The sequence below is a fragment of the Myxocyprinus asiaticus genome, chromosome 3 (assembly GCF_019703515.2).
Source record: "Myxocyprinus asiaticus isolate MX2 ecotype Aquarium Trade chromosome 3, UBuf_Myxa_2, whole genome shotgun sequence".
Classification (NCBI taxonomy): Eukaryota; Metazoa; Chordata; class Actinopteri; order Cypriniformes; family Catostomidae; genus Myxocyprinus; species Myxocyprinus asiaticus.
In genome coordinates, this window is record NC_059346.1 from 24,550,329 (window position 1) to 24,569,342 (window position 19,014).

General features: G+C 44.4%; 1 protein-coding gene across 7 annotated transcripts in view; it reads right to left on the minus strand.

Moving 5' to 3' along the window:
* Nucleotides 1-809: 809 nt before the first annotated feature.
* LOC127424821 (pleckstrin homology-like domain family B member 1) overlaps nucleotides 810-19,014 on the minus strand; it is a 77,702-nt gene continuing 59,497 nt past the window's right edge. For 6 of the 7 annotated variants that reach the window (XM_051670297.1, XM_051670281.1, XM_051670316.1 and 3 more), the window contains 9 exons: nucleotides 18,619-18,762; nucleotides 17,649-17,750; nucleotides 17,099-17,168; nucleotides 16,675-16,951; nucleotides 15,937-16,027; nucleotides 15,423-15,569; nucleotides 5,032-5,251; nucleotides 2,052-2,137; nucleotides 810-1,707 (listed from right to left, as the gene is read on the minus strand). In XM_051670297.1, coding sequence (XP_051526257.1) covers nucleotides 1,567-1,707; nucleotides 2,052-2,137; nucleotides 5,032-5,251; nucleotides 15,423-15,569; nucleotides 15,937-16,027; nucleotides 16,675-16,951; nucleotides 17,099-17,168; nucleotides 17,649-17,750; nucleotides 18,619-18,762 — 1,278 coding nt within the window. In that variant the 3' untranslated portion in view covers nucleotides 810-1,566. The remainder of the gene's footprint in view (nucleotides 1,708-2,051; nucleotides 2,138-5,031; nucleotides 5,252-15,422; nucleotides 15,570-15,936; nucleotides 16,028-16,674; nucleotides 16,952-17,098; nucleotides 17,169-17,648; nucleotides 17,751-18,618; nucleotides 18,763-19,014) is intronic. The other variant, XM_051670326.1, reaches the window with a different exon arrangement.

Here is a 19,014-nt window from a genome sequence, read left to right on the forward strand (position 1 = left end):
CCCAAGTTAATAGCACTTCTGCGGTTATTCAGTCTCGTAAAGGTGTCATTCAATACTGTCAAGCCTCATTTCACGGCTGTAGTTTATTTAATTTCATAACATTATCTCCATGGTTTAATGAGTACCTTTGCCTTTTTAATAATGATACAACAGTTTTCTTGCATGATTTCAAAACATTAGGTGTAGAATATTGTGAAAGGGTCTTGTTATTTTTATAATAGGTTTACTAAAATGGACAAAAGTGTTTTGTTCTACTTTTTATTAGCCTCAGAGTATATGCTACTTGGTTCTGTCAAATTCAAAAACAAAGTTACTATTTAGAAATACATTGTTAGTGATGCAACACTGATTTATCAAAAGTTTATACTGTTCTTATTATGAACTTAGAGGTCATCAATAAGAGGATCTCAATAATATGAATAGCACAATGAACAAAACATATTAGAGTATAAATCATAGTGGCACATCAGTACATGTTTAAAAACCCTGAAATAAAAGATGTGCAATTCAGCACACACACACACACACACACACACACACACACACACACACACACACACACACACACACACACATATATATATATATATATATATATATATATATATATATATATATATATATATATATATATATTTTACGGGTAAATACAGGTGAAGCTTTGGCAGGACAAACCCTTTCAGTACAAGTGTACCAAGGTTCATTTTAAAAACAAAAACATTTACTGCAATGGTCCCTCACCAAATAAACTTGTAAAGTTACAAATCAGGTAGCAGGCATATATATATATATATATATATATATATATATTTGTTTTTTTTTTTTTAATTTATTTTTTTTTTTTTGTTACTCATCTAAGCACCTGAGCCATTTGTTTAAGAATCTTCAGAATAAAATGTATTCAGAACAAACAAGACAAAGACAGACAACATGTAAAATGCAGTAAAATATCTTGCATGGTAATCAAAAATGAAAATAAAGATTTCTCACCAAAAAACAGAGATTATGAAGACTATCAAATAAATTTTATTTAGAGTTTAATCTCATCTCTTCCTTGTAATTATGTCACTGCAACTAAATACCTAAGAGTAAATAGAAGTGTTTGGTGTTGTAATGTACTGATGTATATACACCAAAAGGCTTGGCACCATAAAATTCAAGAGATATATGTTATAAAAAAAAAAAAAAAAAAAAAAAATTAGGCATATAATTGATATGAAATGCCATTAAATACTGTAAGCTCTGAGCTCTGTAAGTTTCTTTGTATTACAACAGTACAGAGATAAACATTTGTTTTTCTCTTTGTCTTTCTCTATATATATATAATATAGTTTTTTTCAGGTTCTCTTTTTACCAACATAAAATCCGAGCATCAGTTGCACAATATTATGTCGGCATTAGTCCAGCCTGCTTACAGTTCCTCTCTAGTCCCGATAACACAGAGATCCGTCTGTGCTGGCTGAAGTTTTTGACATGATTTAACAAATTTTACACATGCTTCACTTCCTGTTAAATGAGTCTTGCTCACTCTCAGATCATTTCAGGCATAATTGCGCTCTCTCGCCCTCAGGTCATAAACTGTGTGTAGCCCTCAGCACCTGTAACTATGACGTCCATCCAGATTCGCATGGCTTCTGGGGATGGTGCCACCATGAAATAAAGTCGATCGTGAGTCTTCACACAAAAGGTTAGAGAGGGATTGGGACTCTATAAGGACAAAAAAAAAAAAAAAAAAAGATAAAGTGTGTGTCTAAGTGTGTAAGAAGATGGAGAATAACAGTAAGGCAGGAAAAAAAAGGCAATATCGCACAAGTGGAAAAAAAGCATGACGAAATGTACATGAACATGGAGCTGGCTTTGATCTCTTTTGCCTTTTGCTGTAAGAAATTCTCTTTATGAAAAGATGCCTGTCTGCTTAAACTTTCAAAGTTTGCTGCTGTAGCGTGAGTGGTTCTCCCTTGCTTTGTGTGGTATGTTGATTTATTGATGTTGACAGTAAACAGGAGGTGTTGAGACAGTACGGCATACAGTTCTCATATTACTGTGCTTACCTTAGTTGCACTGCGCAGGTGATCATAATAAACCTCCTCGATGGCTTGAAAGTAGATTACACCCTTCAGTTTGGTCTCATGCTTATCTGAGGAGTAAATACCATGAGAAATTACAATTAAGGAAAATTAAAATGCTATGAATAGAAAAGCCTGCCTAGTTTTGGAAGATAATTGTACAGATCAGCTTTATTATTCATATAGAGGGATTAAGAAGGGATTACAATTGTCCATTCACATTTACAGTTTTTACAGAATTATTACAGTTATTACTACAAGATGGGTAAATTGGGATTTGGAAGAGTTTGAAAAAAAAAAAAAAGTGTCAAAGCTTTTTAAAGCTTTGCTGCAGGGAATTAAACAAGCATATAAAGTAGACATTAATTCTAGAAGTGCACACAGAGTGAGTCACCTAAAAAGCATTGTCTGTCTCATTTAATGCTGTCTACCACCCACTGCAAACAGCTACATCACAAACTTCCTTTTTTACTTCTTAGTGCAATGAACACATCTCTTTGGACTGATTTTATCTCATAGACTGCACCTCTATTGAAGTGTGACAGCCTCCAGTGGGCCCCCTCGCACCTATGTCAACGGTTAAGATTTATTAGTTTCCTTTGAACCGTTTTATCTTTTTAACTTGCCTCTATTCATTACACAAATCTGCTTAGTAATGGGAAAAATTGTTTTTGTTTTAAATGTGGTATTGTTGCTCAGAACTGAGCCAGGGGTAAATCTACACCCCCATCCCTCACAAACGGCAGGCTAGAGAAAGTATTGCAGTTTATTTCATCATCATCATCACCATCATCATCATCACTACTAACATGGGGAGTGAGGGGGTGAAAAGGCTACACACATGAGCATATGTGTATGTGTGAGAAAGAGAAAGAGCATCTAAAAGAAAGGCAGAATGATCGAAAATTGAGAGATTAAACGTTTCACAAGAACTTGCTACTTCGTCAATGGCATTTTTTGGTTTGTTTGTCTTTTCTTTTTCTTGTTTTGCTTTTTCCTCCGTAAAAATGTAAAAGATTTAAACTAAGCCATATCAAAAACAAAACACACTTGCTCTCCCTCACATTTGCATCCAACACACATTGCCATCATTTAGTAAATAAATTGCTAGTTTCATATCTATCTAAACTTTTTTAATAATGCCAAAGTGGAACTGAATAATACATCAAACAAAAACAAACAAACAAAACAACAGAAATCCCTCTATTAACCTTTTCAGAGACCATGATTATGTGTTTCCGACTTAATTAGCAGCATAAATCTAGCAAACCTTTTTTATATAAATATTTTAAAGGAATAGTTCACCCCCCCCCCAAAAAAAAAAAAAATTTGAATCATTATTTACCCACCCTCGTATTGTTCTAAACCAATATGACTTTCTTTCTTTTTTGGTACACAAAGGGAGAAATTTTGAAAATATGTTTGGTTCAGTGATGTTATACAATGGCAGTGGATGGTGACCATCTCTTCAAGCTTCAAAAGGATGCAATAGTATAATTCATAAGTCCAATAAATTATTCAGTGTGACTTATGTCTTGTTCCAAAGGCATATGATATGCTTGGTGGGAAACTAATCAAAATCTAACTTATTATTTAGTGAAAATCTTGACTGGCCGTTGCTCTCTCTGTGCATGAGTTATGCAGTTATGCTGCCCCCTCTCGCGAGATGGGGCGTTCAAGCCAAAACTCGCTTCTTTGGTACAAGGGGACCACCACAGAGATATTAGTAACAGAAAACACAACACAGCTGCACACAAACTAGAGAACCGACCTTACAAAACATGCGTGAAGAGTTTGAAGTCGAAGAGGAGATGCATTTCTATGACCAGCCTACTGTGAATAAATCGGAGTACTCGGAAATAAAACTGAGAGAGATGGGAGAGTCTAAGGCAGCCAGTCACACCGTGTCCTGACCAGAAGTGACACAACAAGCTATAAAAAAACCTATCTTTTCTATGTTAATCAAATATTTGTCCTAACCGAGCGAGCGACAGGACATTCTATTGATCACTTGATTTCTATTTGCGGCGTTGCCCCGTCTGCTTTAAACTGGCATTGATCCAAAATATTTCTAATAACAGTATATTGAACCCAGCATCTCACTATCCAGCTAAAAGCAACTTGATTTTGGCTGAGAATGTCACACCTAACGACTGTTCTGCTGAGGTCTCGCTCTCTTTACTCAGAGTTTGGTCACACACACCTGTTCAGAATGGAGGAGACCTGACAGACATTCCTGCTCCCTCCGCCTTTGTCTCTGATTCCTCCAGTTCAATTTCAGCAAGCGAAACATCCAAAACATCCAAAACACCGTGGCTTCCTGTACTCTTTGTCTGACTGTGGCTTATTTATGTACGTGCGGCTCTTCAATCTCTCTCAGTTTGATTTCTGAGTACTCTGGTTTATACAAAAAAGGCTGGTCACAGAAATGCATCTGCTCTTCAACTTCAAACTCTTCAGACATGTTTTGTAAAGGTGGTTCTCTTGTTTGTGTAAAGCTGTGGTGGTCCCCTTGTACCAAACAAGCGAGTTTTGGCTTGAATGCCCCATCTCACAAGCGGGGGCTGCATAACTGCTGCGCTCGTGCACTCTCATGAACGTGCACAGGAAAGCAACTGTCAGTCAAGATTTTCTCTAAATAATAAGTTTGAAAGTTGATTTAAATCATTATAAGTTAATTTCTGACATTATTCTTTGTGTTATATTACTCTGGCATTAATAAAAAAAATGTCCACCACTCTCTATTTTTTCCACTTTTAAAAAATCATGGAAATGTAATGGTGGATTTTTTTCTTTTGATGTTAGAGAAAATGGGAATATAAAAATAATATTTGCTGTGGTCACCCCTTCACCGCTATAGAAGTTTACCCAGCTATATTTTACTTCCCTTATTCCAAACCCTCAAATGTAAAGAGAGTGCATTTGCAGACAATATAATCAGACATAAATACAATGATTATCTCACCTACGTAATAAGAAAAGGCCCTTTTAAGTCGATCGAAGACAAACCACCGTTTTTTCCAGGATTTGATCTTGCCACCCATCTTCACAAGATGGCCCTTGCACATTTTCTCTGTAACAGTGACATATGGACAGGTGTCCACGCAGTGGCCTGATGACTCCACATGAGAACGAAGGTCAAACTCCTCTTTCCGAATAGGCAGGTAGCGCGTCATTGGCCGAGCCTGAGGAAGGCAAACTCAGATGAAGTTTTGTATTGCAAATCAAATACTGTAACAAGTGTTGTCTCAAATATTTAAACACAACACAACGAACTTACAGTATTCTGGTATGCATAACATGATTAATTGTTTATCAAATAAAAAGCACAGTATATATGTTTAACAGTATGTTAAAAATTATATTTTTACTACAAGGAAAGTTTTCTTGTGACATTTTTATTATATTTCATTAGCTTTAATGCACAACTCATATTCATTACATTAGTGAATATCACTGTGAAAATTACTGTGTTGAAATTTGTGTGTATTTTTTTTTCAGTGTTAAAATACTTTCTCCTATCTCAGCTTAATATGCAGACTGCAGAGTCAACTATCAGTAATTCCTATGCTGATTTTCCAGTGTAAAAACTGTGTCTCTGTGATGCAAACAAACATTGCTCTGTTTGAGTGTCCCGACCAGCCCAGAATGGCAACACTGGCTCATCAGTTTGTTCGAGGGGAGTATATGGGGAAAGCTGCTTAAAAACAATCGTTATTTTTGCAGTTTTGTTGGGTGATGCTTTAGTGGCACAGAAATTATACACTTCAACATTAAAACATCAGTGTCCTACTGCCCTGCCATTCCTTGCCTCTGTCTCATCCCCCCTCCTTTTCCTCCCATCTTATCTTCTTTCTGCTGTCTCCCTCTCACCATCTGTCTGCGAATCTTCACTCATCCACCTGCTGTGCAGAGCTGCTCTCTGTGCATTTATGCCTCCCATCTGGCCCAGTCAAGCTGAGCCAATGACCTCATAAAGACTTTTAAAGAGCAACTCAAAACAGTCGCTGACCTCAGAGCTGCACCGATTAAGCAGACTGCTGTGCTTAGAATTGTACACAGACATTGAAACTGTCTGTTCAAGTAAGTGCAGATGCTACTCCACTGACATCAGTGTTTTTTGCTCTGCTGTCCACCACTAACAAATCTTTAGCGCTGCTACTGAATCCACAGCAAAATAAATTATTTTGTAAAGAAATTTTAACCAAGTTGTGGTCTTGCAGTCTAAAATGAAAGCAGTTAGATAAAAAAAAAAAAAAAAAAAAACTTATCTTCCATTGAGTTGTTCTGGTGGGCTGTGCAGCACAACTGGTGTAGTCCAATTCACGAGAAAATGACTCTTTTGAATTGGTTCTTTAAATCAGTTTTTTAAAAGACTCTTTCGAATTACCAGCTTGAATCAGTCTGAAATCGTCACTGAATGACTTACTGAATCAGTCTGTTTCACGTCTATATGTGTTTTTGTTCATGTTTTGTGTTAATGTCTTTTATTTTGAAAAGTGTTCCATGTCATGTGATTCCCTGTTTCCATGTCAAGTCATGTGATCATCCTGTTTCTCTCCATGTTCATGTGTCTTGTTTTCACTGGTTTATTGTCTTGTTAACTCGTTATAAGTTCTAGTTTGTCATTGGTTTAAGTTTATTAGTCTTGTTATCTTGTTTATAGATCTGTATGATCATTGGTTGTCTTGTTACCCTTGTCCATGTATTTAAGCCCTCATGTTTGCCATTGTCTCTTGTCAGGTATTGTGTGTTGTAACGTTGTTTGCAAGTCTAGTCTAGTCTAGTCTAGTCTAGTCTAGTCTAGTCAAGTTTATGTTTTGTTTTATAGTCATGTTTATGTTTTATAGTCACGTTTTTGGTTTTCACGCTTCTAGTAATAAACTGCACTTGGGTTCTACACCACCATCGTCTGCCTGTTATTGCCAGCATCGTTACAAGCGGTTACTGAATCAACATTTGACTCACTGAACTGAAGTAACACTACTTTCAGAAATGTTATGTAATGTTTTTTGTAATAAATTATTTAATTAAAATATATACAGTTGCATTGTTTGTTTGATTAAAATATGATTTATTTGTTTTTTTAACTAAATATAAATGGGGGCTCCCCCACTACAAAAACAGAATTCCGAAGGAAGCACTGACTGACACAGTGTGAACAGTGTATTTCAAATCAAATATCCGTTTACACTAACGCTTCATAAAAACTTTCATTTATAACACTAAAAATAATTTATAGTATATAATAGATAAAATCATTAATTAAAATTCATATTAACATTTTTATATTTAGAAATGTTATCAAACTTTAATGTATATATTTTATGTATTCATTTAAATAATATATTATAAACAGTGTATTCAGAAAGCATTCAGACCCCTTAATTTTTTTCACATTTTATGTTGCAGCCTTATGCTAAAATTATTTAAACTATTTTTTTACATCAATCTACACTCCATACCCCCTAATGACAAAGCAAAAAACAGATTTTTGATAAATTTGCTTATTACTAAAAAGAAAAAACTGATATCACATTGACAAATATTCAGACCCTTAACTCAGTACTTAGTTGAAGCACCTTTGGCAGCGATTACAACCTCAAGTCTTTTTGGGTATGATGCGACAAGTTTTGCACACCTGGATTTGGGGATTTTCTGCAATTATTCTATGCAAGAACATTCACAGAGTTGTCCCTATGCCAGTCTTGCATTGTCTTGGCTGTGTGCTTAAGGGTCATTGTCTTGTTGGAAGGTGAACCTTCAGCCCAGTCGAAGGTCCTGAGTGCTCTGGACCAGGTTTTCATTAAGGATATCTCTGTATTTTGCTGCGTTCAGCTTTCCTTCAACCCTGACCAGCCCCTCAGTCCCTGCTGCAGAAAAACACCCCCACAGCATGATGCTACCACCACCATGCTTCACCGTTGGGATGGTATTGCTCAGGTGATGAGTGGTGCCTGGTTTCCTCCAGACATGATGCTTGGATCAAACAGTTCAATCTTCATTTCATCAGACCAGAGAATCTTGTTTCTCACAGACTGAGAGTCCTTTAGATGCTTTTTTGCTTTCTTGCAATGAGGAGAGGCTTCCGCCTGGCCACTCTGCCTTAAACCCAGATCGGTTGAGTGTTGCAGTGATGGTTGTCCTTCTGCAAGTTTCTGCACAAATGATCTCTGGCGCTCAACCAGAGTGACCATCGGGTTCTTGGTCACCTCTCTTACCAAGCCCCTTCTCCACCGATTGCTCAGTTTGGCTGGGCGGCCAGCTCTAGGAAGAGTCCTGGTTGTTCCAATCCTCTTCCATTTAAGAATTATGGAGGCCACTGTGGAGAACTTTCAATGCAACCAAATGTTTTTTAGCCTTCCCCAGATCTGTGCCTCGACACAATCCTGTCTCTGAGCTCTGCAGGTAGTTCCTTTGACCTCATGTCTTGGTTTTTGCTTTGATATTCATTTTCAGCTATGAGACCTTATATAGACTCCAGTCAAAGTGTAGAAACATCTCAAAGATGATCCAGAGAAATGGGATGCACCTGAGCTAAATTTCAAGTGTCTGAATACCTATGCCAATGTGATATTTCAGTTTTTTCTTTTTAATAAATTTGCAAAGTTATCAAAAATCAGTTCCCTATCTGTCACTCACTCGACGTTGGTGTCGATGTAGTGACACTAGGGGTCACTCTTGGGAGCCCTAGACACATCTGGTCTTTGATAAAAGGCCAATGAAAATTGGCGAGTGGTATTTGCATGCCACTCCCCCGAACATACGGGTATAAAAGGAGCTGGTATGCAACCACTCATTCAGATTTTCTCTTCGGAGCCGAACGGTCATGCTCGCTGAGCTGAATACTACTGTTCATTCACCTGCTGGATCTGACGGCGCATTTCAGCGGCTTCTCCCCCCTCTGCACTGGTGTACTGCAGAGAACGCCCCTGGGCGCTTCGGCAGAAAAACTAGAGAGTATATTTTCTGAAAGAGCATTTTTCCCCTCTAAAAGAGTATATATTTCTCTAAAAGAGCGCACACACGGAACGTCTTTTTAAAGACGCGTCTTTTTAAAGATGCTTTTCCGATTGTGTGTTATTCCTGGTTGTGCTCGTTATCTCTCGCCTTCTAACGGTCACGATCACTGTCTTTCGTGTCTGGGCACTGCTCACGCGGAGACAGCGTTCGTGGATGGTCACATTCTCATTGCGAGAATGTGTCCATGGCAACGTTGCAGACGCGGCTCGCCTTCGTAAGGAAGCGAGCCACCCCAGAGGCTCCCGCCTCGGTCCTTTTACCCACGGGTTTGAGGCCAGCGCGGCTAGCACTGGGGGCGATTTGGGGACCCCAATGGGACCGCCTCCGCCGGGTATCCCCCCTCGGACCTCCCATTCCCCAGCACGCTCGTCTGCCCCGATCGGGCTTCCGGGTGAGTCCGCCGGCTCGTCTCACGGCGAGTTCGACCTCTTATTCGGAACCCGCGAAAGTGATGAGCTCTCGAGCGCAGCATCGGAGAGCGGGCTCGTCCAGTCGGAAGCCTCAGATGGGCTCCTCCCTTCGGGGTCGATCGCCCAGTCACAGGCTGACGCGGAGATGACGGCATGCTTTCCCGGACAGCCGCGAGCGTCGGTTAGAGTGGATTTCACCGCACTTCCCTGAACCCTCGCGGCTCTGTGATTGGTTCCTGGGCTCGCGGCGCCGCTCAAAGCCACGCCCCGCCCCGTTCCTTTCTTCCCGGAAGTGCATGAAGAGCTGACAAGGTCGCGGGAGGCACCTTTTACTGCCCGGTCCCGATCTTTTCAGCATCCCTGCTCTCACTACCCTCGATGGTGGGGCGGCCAAGGGTTATTCGGCAATCCCCCGGTGGATAAAGGCGCTCGCGGTGCACCTATGCCCGCAGAGCGCCGCCACCTGGCGCGGGTGCCCAAAGCCCCCGTCCAAGGCCTGTAGGTTTACGTTGTCTCTGACGGTCAAAGCCTACGGTGCTGCTGGACAAGCCGCCTCCGCCCTGCACGCCATGGCTCTCCTGCAAGTCCGCCAAGGCGCTAAAGGAACTGCACGAGGGTAGTTCTGCCCCGGGATTGATGCAGGAACTGCGCTCGGCGACCGACCTCGCTTTCCGAGCGACGGAGGTCACGGCGCGGTCTCTCGGGCGGACGATGGCCACACTAGTGGTCCAGGAGCGCCACCTTTGGCTCAACCTGGTCGAGATGGGTGAGGCCGACAGGACACGATTCCTTGCTGCCCCCATTTCCCAGGCGGGCCTATTCGGCGACACCGTCGAGGACTTTGCCCAGCAGTTCTCGATGGTAGAGCAGTAGATGGATGCTAGCCGGCTTGTCCTGCCCCGGCGTGGCTCAAGATCCCGCACCCCATCTACTCTTCGCCGAGGGCGTCCCCCTGCGGTGACTGCACCGGCTCCGCCGCAGCCTGCCCCTCCGGCCCGGCCCCGGCGTGGAGCCCACCGCAGGAAGCCGACGCCACCCGTCTCACAGCCGGCACCGAAGAACCCACGAAGGTCTTCGAAGCGCCCCTGAGACGGGCGACCCAGGGACAACGAAACCCGCTGCTCTGGAGCTGGTAAGCAGATCTTCTTTTTGTTACCTTTTGCATTTAATTGCGCTGCATGCCCAAGTGGCTGCAGTACTCAAGAGCTCCGCAAGAGTGGTTTCCTTGTTCCCTGGGTCACATATTCGGTGTGTACGGCTGGCATCACGACCACCGTCCACCACTCCATTTGGCAGGTTGGCGCTCCAGCGGCGGTCTCCCGCCCTGAGCGCCCAGTTGTGGCACAAATCCGCCCCCGATGTGACAGTCTCCACGGGTCATGAGGACAGGCCTCTTCCTCCCCCGTCCCAGGCTGTTCCGGGGGTGGTCACAAGGAGCCAGGTAAGTGCTTCGATGTCCTCGGACTCAGCACGGCCACGATGTGGTGTGGCACCTCAAGCTCCACCCCGCCGCGAGGCCCCACCCGCCGGTACATCCGATGACGTTGTCCCTTTGGTCCCCCTTGCGCGGAACTCGGACGCATGGCTTGCGCTTTCCAGTCCGTCGCGAGGGCTGGTCCGGACCGTCCGACTCGGCTGCACGATTCACTTCGCTGGGCATCTGCCCAGGTCCAGCGGTGTCCACTTCACCTTGGTGAAAGATGGAAACGCTGCTACCTTGCGCGGAGATCGCTACCCTCCTACGGAAGGACGCGATAGAACCTGTCCCTCCAGCCGAGATGAAGAAGGGGTTTTACAGCCCCTACTTCATTGTACCGAAAAAAGGCAGTGGGTTGCGGCCAATCTTGGACCTGCGAGTACTGAACCGGGCCTTACACAGACTCCCGTTCAAGATGCTGACGCAAAGACGCATTCTAACGAGCGTCCGGCATCAAGATTGGTTCGCGGCGGTAGACCCGAAGGATGCGTACTTTCATGTCTCGATCCTTCCTCGACACAGACCCTTCCTGTGGTTCGCGTTCGAGGGTCAGGCGTATCGGTACAGGTCCTCCCTTTCGGCCTGTCCCTGTCTCCTCGCATCTTTACGAAGATCGCAGAGGCTGCCCTTGCCCCGTTAAGGGAGGTGGGCATTCGCATTCTCAACTATCTCGACGACTGGCTAATCCTAGCTCACTCTCGAGATGGGTTATGCGCACACAGGGACCTGGTGCTCTCACACCTCAGCCGACTAGGGCTTCGGGTCAGCTGGGAAAAGAGCAAGCTCCTCCCGGTTCAGAGCATCTCTTTTCTCGGTTTGGAGTTGGACTCAGTCTCCTTGACGGCGCACCTTACGAACGAGCGCGCCCAGTCGGTGCTGGCCTGTTTCAAGGCGTTCAAACAGAAAACAGCAGTTCCACTGAAACATTTTCAGAGGCTCCTGGGGCATATGGCATCCTCGGCGGTGGCCACCCCGCTCGGGTTGATGCATATGAGGCCGCTTCAGCACTGGCTCCAGACTCGAGTCCCGAGACGGGCATGGCCATTACGTCGGTCTGTCACTGTCTTTTCAGCCCTTGGACCGACCTCTCGTTTCCACGAGCAGGTGTTCCGCTAGAACTGGTCTCCAGGCGCGTCGTGGTCACGACAGACGCCTCCAAAATGGGCTGGGGCACTGTTGGCAACAGGCACGCAGCCGCCGGCCTCTAGACGGGTCCGCGGCTGCGTTGGCACATCAACTGCCTCGAGTTACTGGCAATTCTGCTCGCCCTGCGGAGGTTCCGGCCATTGATCCAGGGCAAGCACGTGCTAGTTCGGACAGACAGCACGGCAGCGGTAGCATATGTCAACCGCCAAGGCGGTCTGAGCTCCCGCTGTATGTCATAACTCGCCCGCCGTCTCCTCCAACGGAGTTAGCAGCACCAAGTCGCTGCAAGCCACTCACATCCCGGGCAACCTCGACACTCCTGCGGACGCGCCGTAACAACAGGTTACCCTCAAGGGAGAGTGGAGACTCCACCTTCAGGTGGTCCAGCTGATTTGGAGTTGATTCAGTCAGGCACAGGTGCACCTGTTCGCCTCCCAAGAATCCTCCCACTGCCCGCTCTGGTACGCCCTCACTGAGGCCTTCCTCGGCATAGACGCGCTGGCACACAGCTGGTCCCCTGGCATTCGCAAATATGCGTTTTCCCCAGTGAGCCTGCTCGCACAGACCCTGTGCAAGGTCAGGGAGGACGAGGAGAAGGTCGTCCTGGTAAGCACCCTACTGGCCCGCCCAGACGTGGTGCTCGGACCTCACGCTCCTCGTGACAGCTCCCCCCGGGCAAATTCCCCTGAGGAAGGCCCTTCTTTCTCAGGGAAGGGGCACCATCCGGCACCCACGCCCAGACCTCTGGAATCTCCATGTCTGGCCCCTGGACGGGACGCGGAAGACCTAAGCTGTCTCCCACCTGCGGTGGTAGACACGTTCACTCAGGCTAGGGCGCCTGTATGCCTTTTAAGTGGTGTCTGTTCGCTAAGTGGTGTTCTTCCCATCAGGAAGACCCCCAGAGGTGCGCAGTCAGATCAGTGCTTTCCTTCCTGCAAGAGAGGTTGGAAGGGAGGCTGTCCCCTTCCACCTTGAAGGTGTACGTTGCTGCCATAGCAGCACACCATGACGCAGTCGACGGTAAGTCCTTAGGGAAGCATGATCTGATCATCAGGTTCCTAAGAGGCGCCAGGAGGCTGAATCCCTCCAGGCCACGCCTTGTTCCCTCATCGGACCTCTGTAGTTTTTCAGGGTCTACAGAGAGCCCCCTTTGAGTTTTGCAGTCCGCCGGGCTTAAGGCACTCACCTTGAAGACTGCCCTCCTGACTGCGCTCACTTCCATCAAGAGGGTAGGTGACCTGCAAGCGTTCTCTGTCAGCGAAACGTGCCTGGAGTTCGGTCCGGGCTATTCTCACGTGATCCTGAGACCCCCGACCGGGCTATGTGCCCAAGGTTCCCACCACTACTTTTAGGGACCAGGTGGCGAACCTGCAAGCGCTGCCCCAGGAGGAGGCAGACCCAGCCCTGTCGTTGCTGTGTCCGGTGCGTGCTTTACGCATCTATTTGGATCGCACGCAGAGCTTTAGAATCTCTGAGCAGCTCTTTGTCTGCTTTGGTGCACAGCGGAAAGGAAGCGCTGTCTCCAAGCAGAGGATCGCCCGCTGGCTCATTGACGCCATAACTATGGCATGTCTCGCCCAAAACATGCCGCCCCCGGTAGGGCTACGAGCCCATTCTACCTGTGGTGTAGCGGCTTCTTGGGCCCTGGCCAGAGGTGCCTCTCTAACAGACATTGCAGAGCAGCGGGCTGGGCAACACCCAACACCTTTGCAAGGTTCTACAACCTCCGGGTGGAACCGGTTTCGTCCCAGGTAGTGGCACGCAACACAAGCGGATAAGCCCGGGATAGCCGGCCGGGTGTATCGCTTGCACATAGCGCCTTCCACCTCCTTTTGAGCTGAAGACGTGCGCTGTTAATTCCCAGTAGTGTTCACAAAAGTTGTTCCCTGGTTGACTTCCTCCGAGCCCTGTGGCAGTTGAGTTTTCGGAGAGACTCGCTGCCGGCCCAGTACACGCGCTAACTAAGAGCCCGGTTCTGGGGTAGGTGCTCCGCATGTGGCGGTTCCCTGTAAGGCTAACCCCATGTGATCTATATCTTCCGCTAGTTCGTTTCCCTACTGGCAAACTGCGTCTTCCTTGGGCAGAGCCCCTCAGTCTCCATATTGTAGTAACTCCTCCCCCATTGGGCAGGATCTACCTTGAAGGCTCTCCACATGGTTGGAAAGACCATGTGATGTATTCTTCCACTTAAATATCCCCCCCTCTCTTGGGGCGAGGTGTGGTCTCCGCGGTGTCCTCCCCTTGGGAGGGACACCCCCCGACTAGACCTGGCGGCCCAGTCAGATAATCCCCCTTCTTTTTTAGGGAGTGGAAAAAGAGAAGGGGAAAGAGGCCATGACTGGGTTAAGCCTGTCTCTATCTCTGGGTAGTCGACTTGTCCCCAAAAAGGGCCGTTCGACACTCATAACTGTGTTGGGGGAGGTTACGTGTCGACCTGGTGCGCTGGCTATGAGGCACACAGCAAGTCTGCCCACCACACACCGCCAGTTCACGTAACACAGTTCAGCCTTGTGGCGTTTTGTATAGGGACCCCTAGTGTCACTACATCGACACCAACGTCGAGTGAGTGACAGATAGGGAACGTCATGGTTACTGGTGTAACCTCCGTTCCCTGATGGAGGGAACGAGACGTTGGTCCCTCCTGCCACAACGCTGAACTACCCGCTGAAATGGCCGGACCTTATATCGACTCCTCAGCGTAAAACCTGAATGAGTGGTTGCATACCAGCTCCTTTTATACCCGTATGTTCGGGGGAGTGGCATGCAAATACCACTCGCCAATTTTCATTGGCCTTTTATCAAAGACCAGAGGTGTCTCGGGCTCCCAAGAGTGACCCCTAGTGTCACTACATCGACACCAACGTCTCATTCCCTCCATCAGGGAACGGAGGTTACACCAGTAACCATGACGTTTTTTGCTTTGTCATTATGGGGTATGGAGTGTAGATTGATGTGGAATAAAAAAAAAAGCATTATGGCATAAGGCTGCAACATAACAACATGTGAAAGAAATTAAGGGGTCTGAATACTTTCTGAATTCACTGTATATATGAATATATATTATCATATTTAAATGTACATGAACTACTGATCTATTAAGCATGATACTTTTTTATATTAATATTCATTAATGACTTATTAATGAATATTGCCTCTTTTACCTTAGAAGGAAACTTTAGAATGTCCTTCAAATAAACTAGTATTTGCCTTTTTTTTTTTTTTTTTTTTTTTTTTTTTTCACTGCTGATCCAAGACCAGTTCATTTTCCAAATCTTTATGTGTTAAACACATGAACTCTACCTGGGAACACTGTTTCTCCCTCATCTTGACCTCTTCCTCCACAAGTCTCTGCCTGTGTTCAGTCTCATCCTGCAACCTCCTCTCTACCTCCTCTCGCCTCTTTCTCTCAACTTCCAGCAGCTGCTTTCGTGCCTGAACTTCCCTCTCCTGATAAAGAAACAGAGAGATTAAGACACAGAGGGGCTTCAAATCTACAGTGAAAAGATTTAATAGGCAATAGGAGGAAAAAAAATACACACAAATACATAAAATACACAGAGCGGCGTGACTAGGGATGCATGAAAAAATTGTTCTCAGAGGGATTGTTAGAGTGAGTATTACTGTCGGAAATCATGTTAAGATCCAGCCTTTCATGTCCATCACTCTTTGTAGGTAAGAAACAATCTTTAATGCAGTCATGCCAAAGGGACCATGGGCTTCCTTTTTAAATTTATGAAAAAGATCTCTTTCATATGAGAGACAGGGAGAGGGCTGGATTATATTTCACAGACAATTAAAGTTTAATGGTACTCACTCGACTCTCCACCAGTCTGGCTTTCTCCTGCTGGGCCTCCTTCAGCATCTTCTCCATCTCCTCCAGCCTCAGTCCTGCCAGCCCATTGCCACTGAAAGAGAAACACACACTGTGTTACTGTTGCTGTGGAAGCTTCCTGCGGCAGATAAAGACATTGGGCCTGAGTGCTCAAGCTGGACAGATCATAGCTCGCTTCATTTCAATTTTACAGAGGCATCGGCTGGGTCAAGGAGGATGTGATGTTTTTCTGGATTTACTTTTAGCAAGGGCCTGCAAGGTTGTTTTTGATGGGCCTCTTTTACGATCTCAGAGAAAAAAAGGCTGACCAAGGGTGTGTACTACGCTGTAGGAGTTTATAACTGCTGAAACATCTAAATGTGAATTGTGAGAATGAGTGGTCAAAGCTTTTTGTCCAGACTGTCGATGCTGAAAAGTAGGCCAATATCAGAGAATTTATTTTCATGATATCTGACAAAACACCTGAAGCTTCCCTGGCTCCAAGGAGCATATACTGTAAAATGACATTCTGTGCTTGTTCTGCCTCGGGACAAGAGCAAACTTTGAAGATGAGAACAATAGCATGTCTCTTTGTATGGATGTATGTGTTGTCATGGAAACAACCCAGGAACTATTCTGGGAAGTGGATGAAAAAAACATTTATGGGGAAATTGGGCAGCATGACCCGTTGTCAGGGGAATGGAGGCAGAATGAAGGGTTCCCTTGACAACTGCATCTCACCTTTCAGGTGAGCAGGCAGAGTTGTTATCAGTAGATAAGCTGGTCTCCATGCTGTCAGAGCTCTCCAGACTCAGAGTGTCATACGTTGATTCTCCAGCTGGGGGTGCCTGGTGGTGCAGAATAGAGTGGTGTACCATGGGAGCTCCTGAAGATAGGAAAGGGGTGTTGAGCTGGGAGTTAGAGCCCTGTGGTGCCCTCCAGTGGCTTTGAGAGTCTATCACAGGCCTCTGTTTAGGATCTGCAGGATGGATTCTGGAATCATCACATGCATAGAGCCCTGGGAAAAAAAAATGAACTGAACAGTTTTTCTATAATCACCTTTAGGATACGTGCACCTAAACCACCTTCAGTTTTGTAATCAGAACAACAATAAATTATTCACCAGTATTATAATGTTTCTGAACTGTTATTTGTGAAGAACTACCTCTGCCCTGTAGATCCAACTGTCTCCTGGAGTCAAAGTCCAAATAAGCAGGAGACAGATCTGGGAGACTCTGTAGATAATAATGAAGAGATAAATTGTGACAATGAAAATGCTATACATTAGTTTAAGATTTACTCACCCTCATGTTGTTCCAAACCCATATAACTTTCTTTCATTAACACAAAAGGAGAGAGTGTCAGTCCATATTCACTTGTCATTCTGCCTAACATCTTCTTTTGTGTTCCAAGGTAAAAAGTCAGTCACAAGGGTTTGGAATGACATAAGGATGAACAAATAAAATTAGACAGAATATACATTTTTAGATGAACTATGCTTTTAACAGTGAATGCTTAACACTTTGATAAAAGAGTACACTAACAAAACTCAAGTTCCAAAAATCATTATTGGCAAATTGTACCAATAATTAATAGAAATACTTTAATACTGCAAAAACTGTCTTCATATTGTAAACTATATACTGTGGCCTCTCTAGCAAAACTAAAAAAAAGAGGTTTATGACCTTCAGAGGTTACATTAGAAATCATCTTACTTTGGTGGGTGTGTTTCTGCCTGATGTACTCATGCTGGATGGCGGGGGAGTAAAGGTGCCGTTGGTCTGTCCCACATCTACATCTTGCTTACACTTGGAGATCTGTAAACAAAACAACTTTTTATTCAGCCCCCTCCATCCAACATGACATCTATAGACCTTATGCACAGCAGCACCATCTCTTTTGACGAGAATGACAATAAGGCTGAGAGGGATAGACTAACAGTCTCTTCAATGGGTTGTATTTATGGTTTAAGTGTTTTGGATTGTTCCACTGATGAAACACTGAAAAAACAAATCTTTCCAACACATTGCAGTAGACAAAAACTCCAGAAAACATGAGTTGAGGAAAATTCAATGTGATCTAGGAGCTTTCTACAGCACAGACCATTGAAAAGACTGTAAGTCTATCCCTCATAGCCTCGTTTTCATTCATGTCAAAAATCAAATATGGCACTACTGTGAATAAGATCTATGGCAGCTAGGTCCCACAGCATAGAAGAACACCACACCATAGCTACTAAACCTGGCAACAAAGTGATAGCCTCTTACACTTTGCCCTATGTACTGTCTTTTATGTAAGTTTATATAAAAAAACAAAATAAATTTGTGTAATTATTTCTGCGCAGTTTTGCAACAAAGGGACATCCCTCATAGCACACATACATCTATTTGATGTATTATTTAATCAAAAGCATTTGCTCATCTGCAATATGTCTCTAAAATGTTCCAAGTCAGATGGTAGAACAATATTTGCTTGACATGTGCTCTTTTAAATATATTTATTAAGTGTTTCCACTCAATAATTGAATGTGATGCTTTCCAGATGATCCCTAACAGATTTATCAGTGCTTTTTTAACATCTTGAAGATGTATGTGTGCTTACTGGGACTGATACAAAGAGAGGGAACTTATGGACAGACAAAGGAAAGCAAGCAGAAGAGAAGCCAGGCAGATGAGAAGAGATTACCTGCATAGGTTTACGTGAGGAAAGACATTTGGCTGGCAGAGGGGGAGGGCAGTCATGACTGGGCTCCCCAGCTGCCATGATTTCTTGGTACCAGCGTTCAGAATCTAGCCTGGGGATTGAAGACTTACTCCATGCAGGCTGGGTCTGAAGTGTAGTCCAGGGAAATGGAGTATCAATGGAGAAAGAGGGAAAAGAATTGATACAGGGAGAATGAAGGAACTAGAAAAATAAGAGTCATTAAAAAGAGGAGATGCATGCATTCAAAGAATGAACTGAACACCGTAAATTTGCAATTCAGTGAAATTTAGATTAATTACCTTTAAAATTAAAAATTAAAATGTCTTTAACTGGTAAAAGAGACATAAATAATGTTTAAAACCAAACAATCGATCCTAC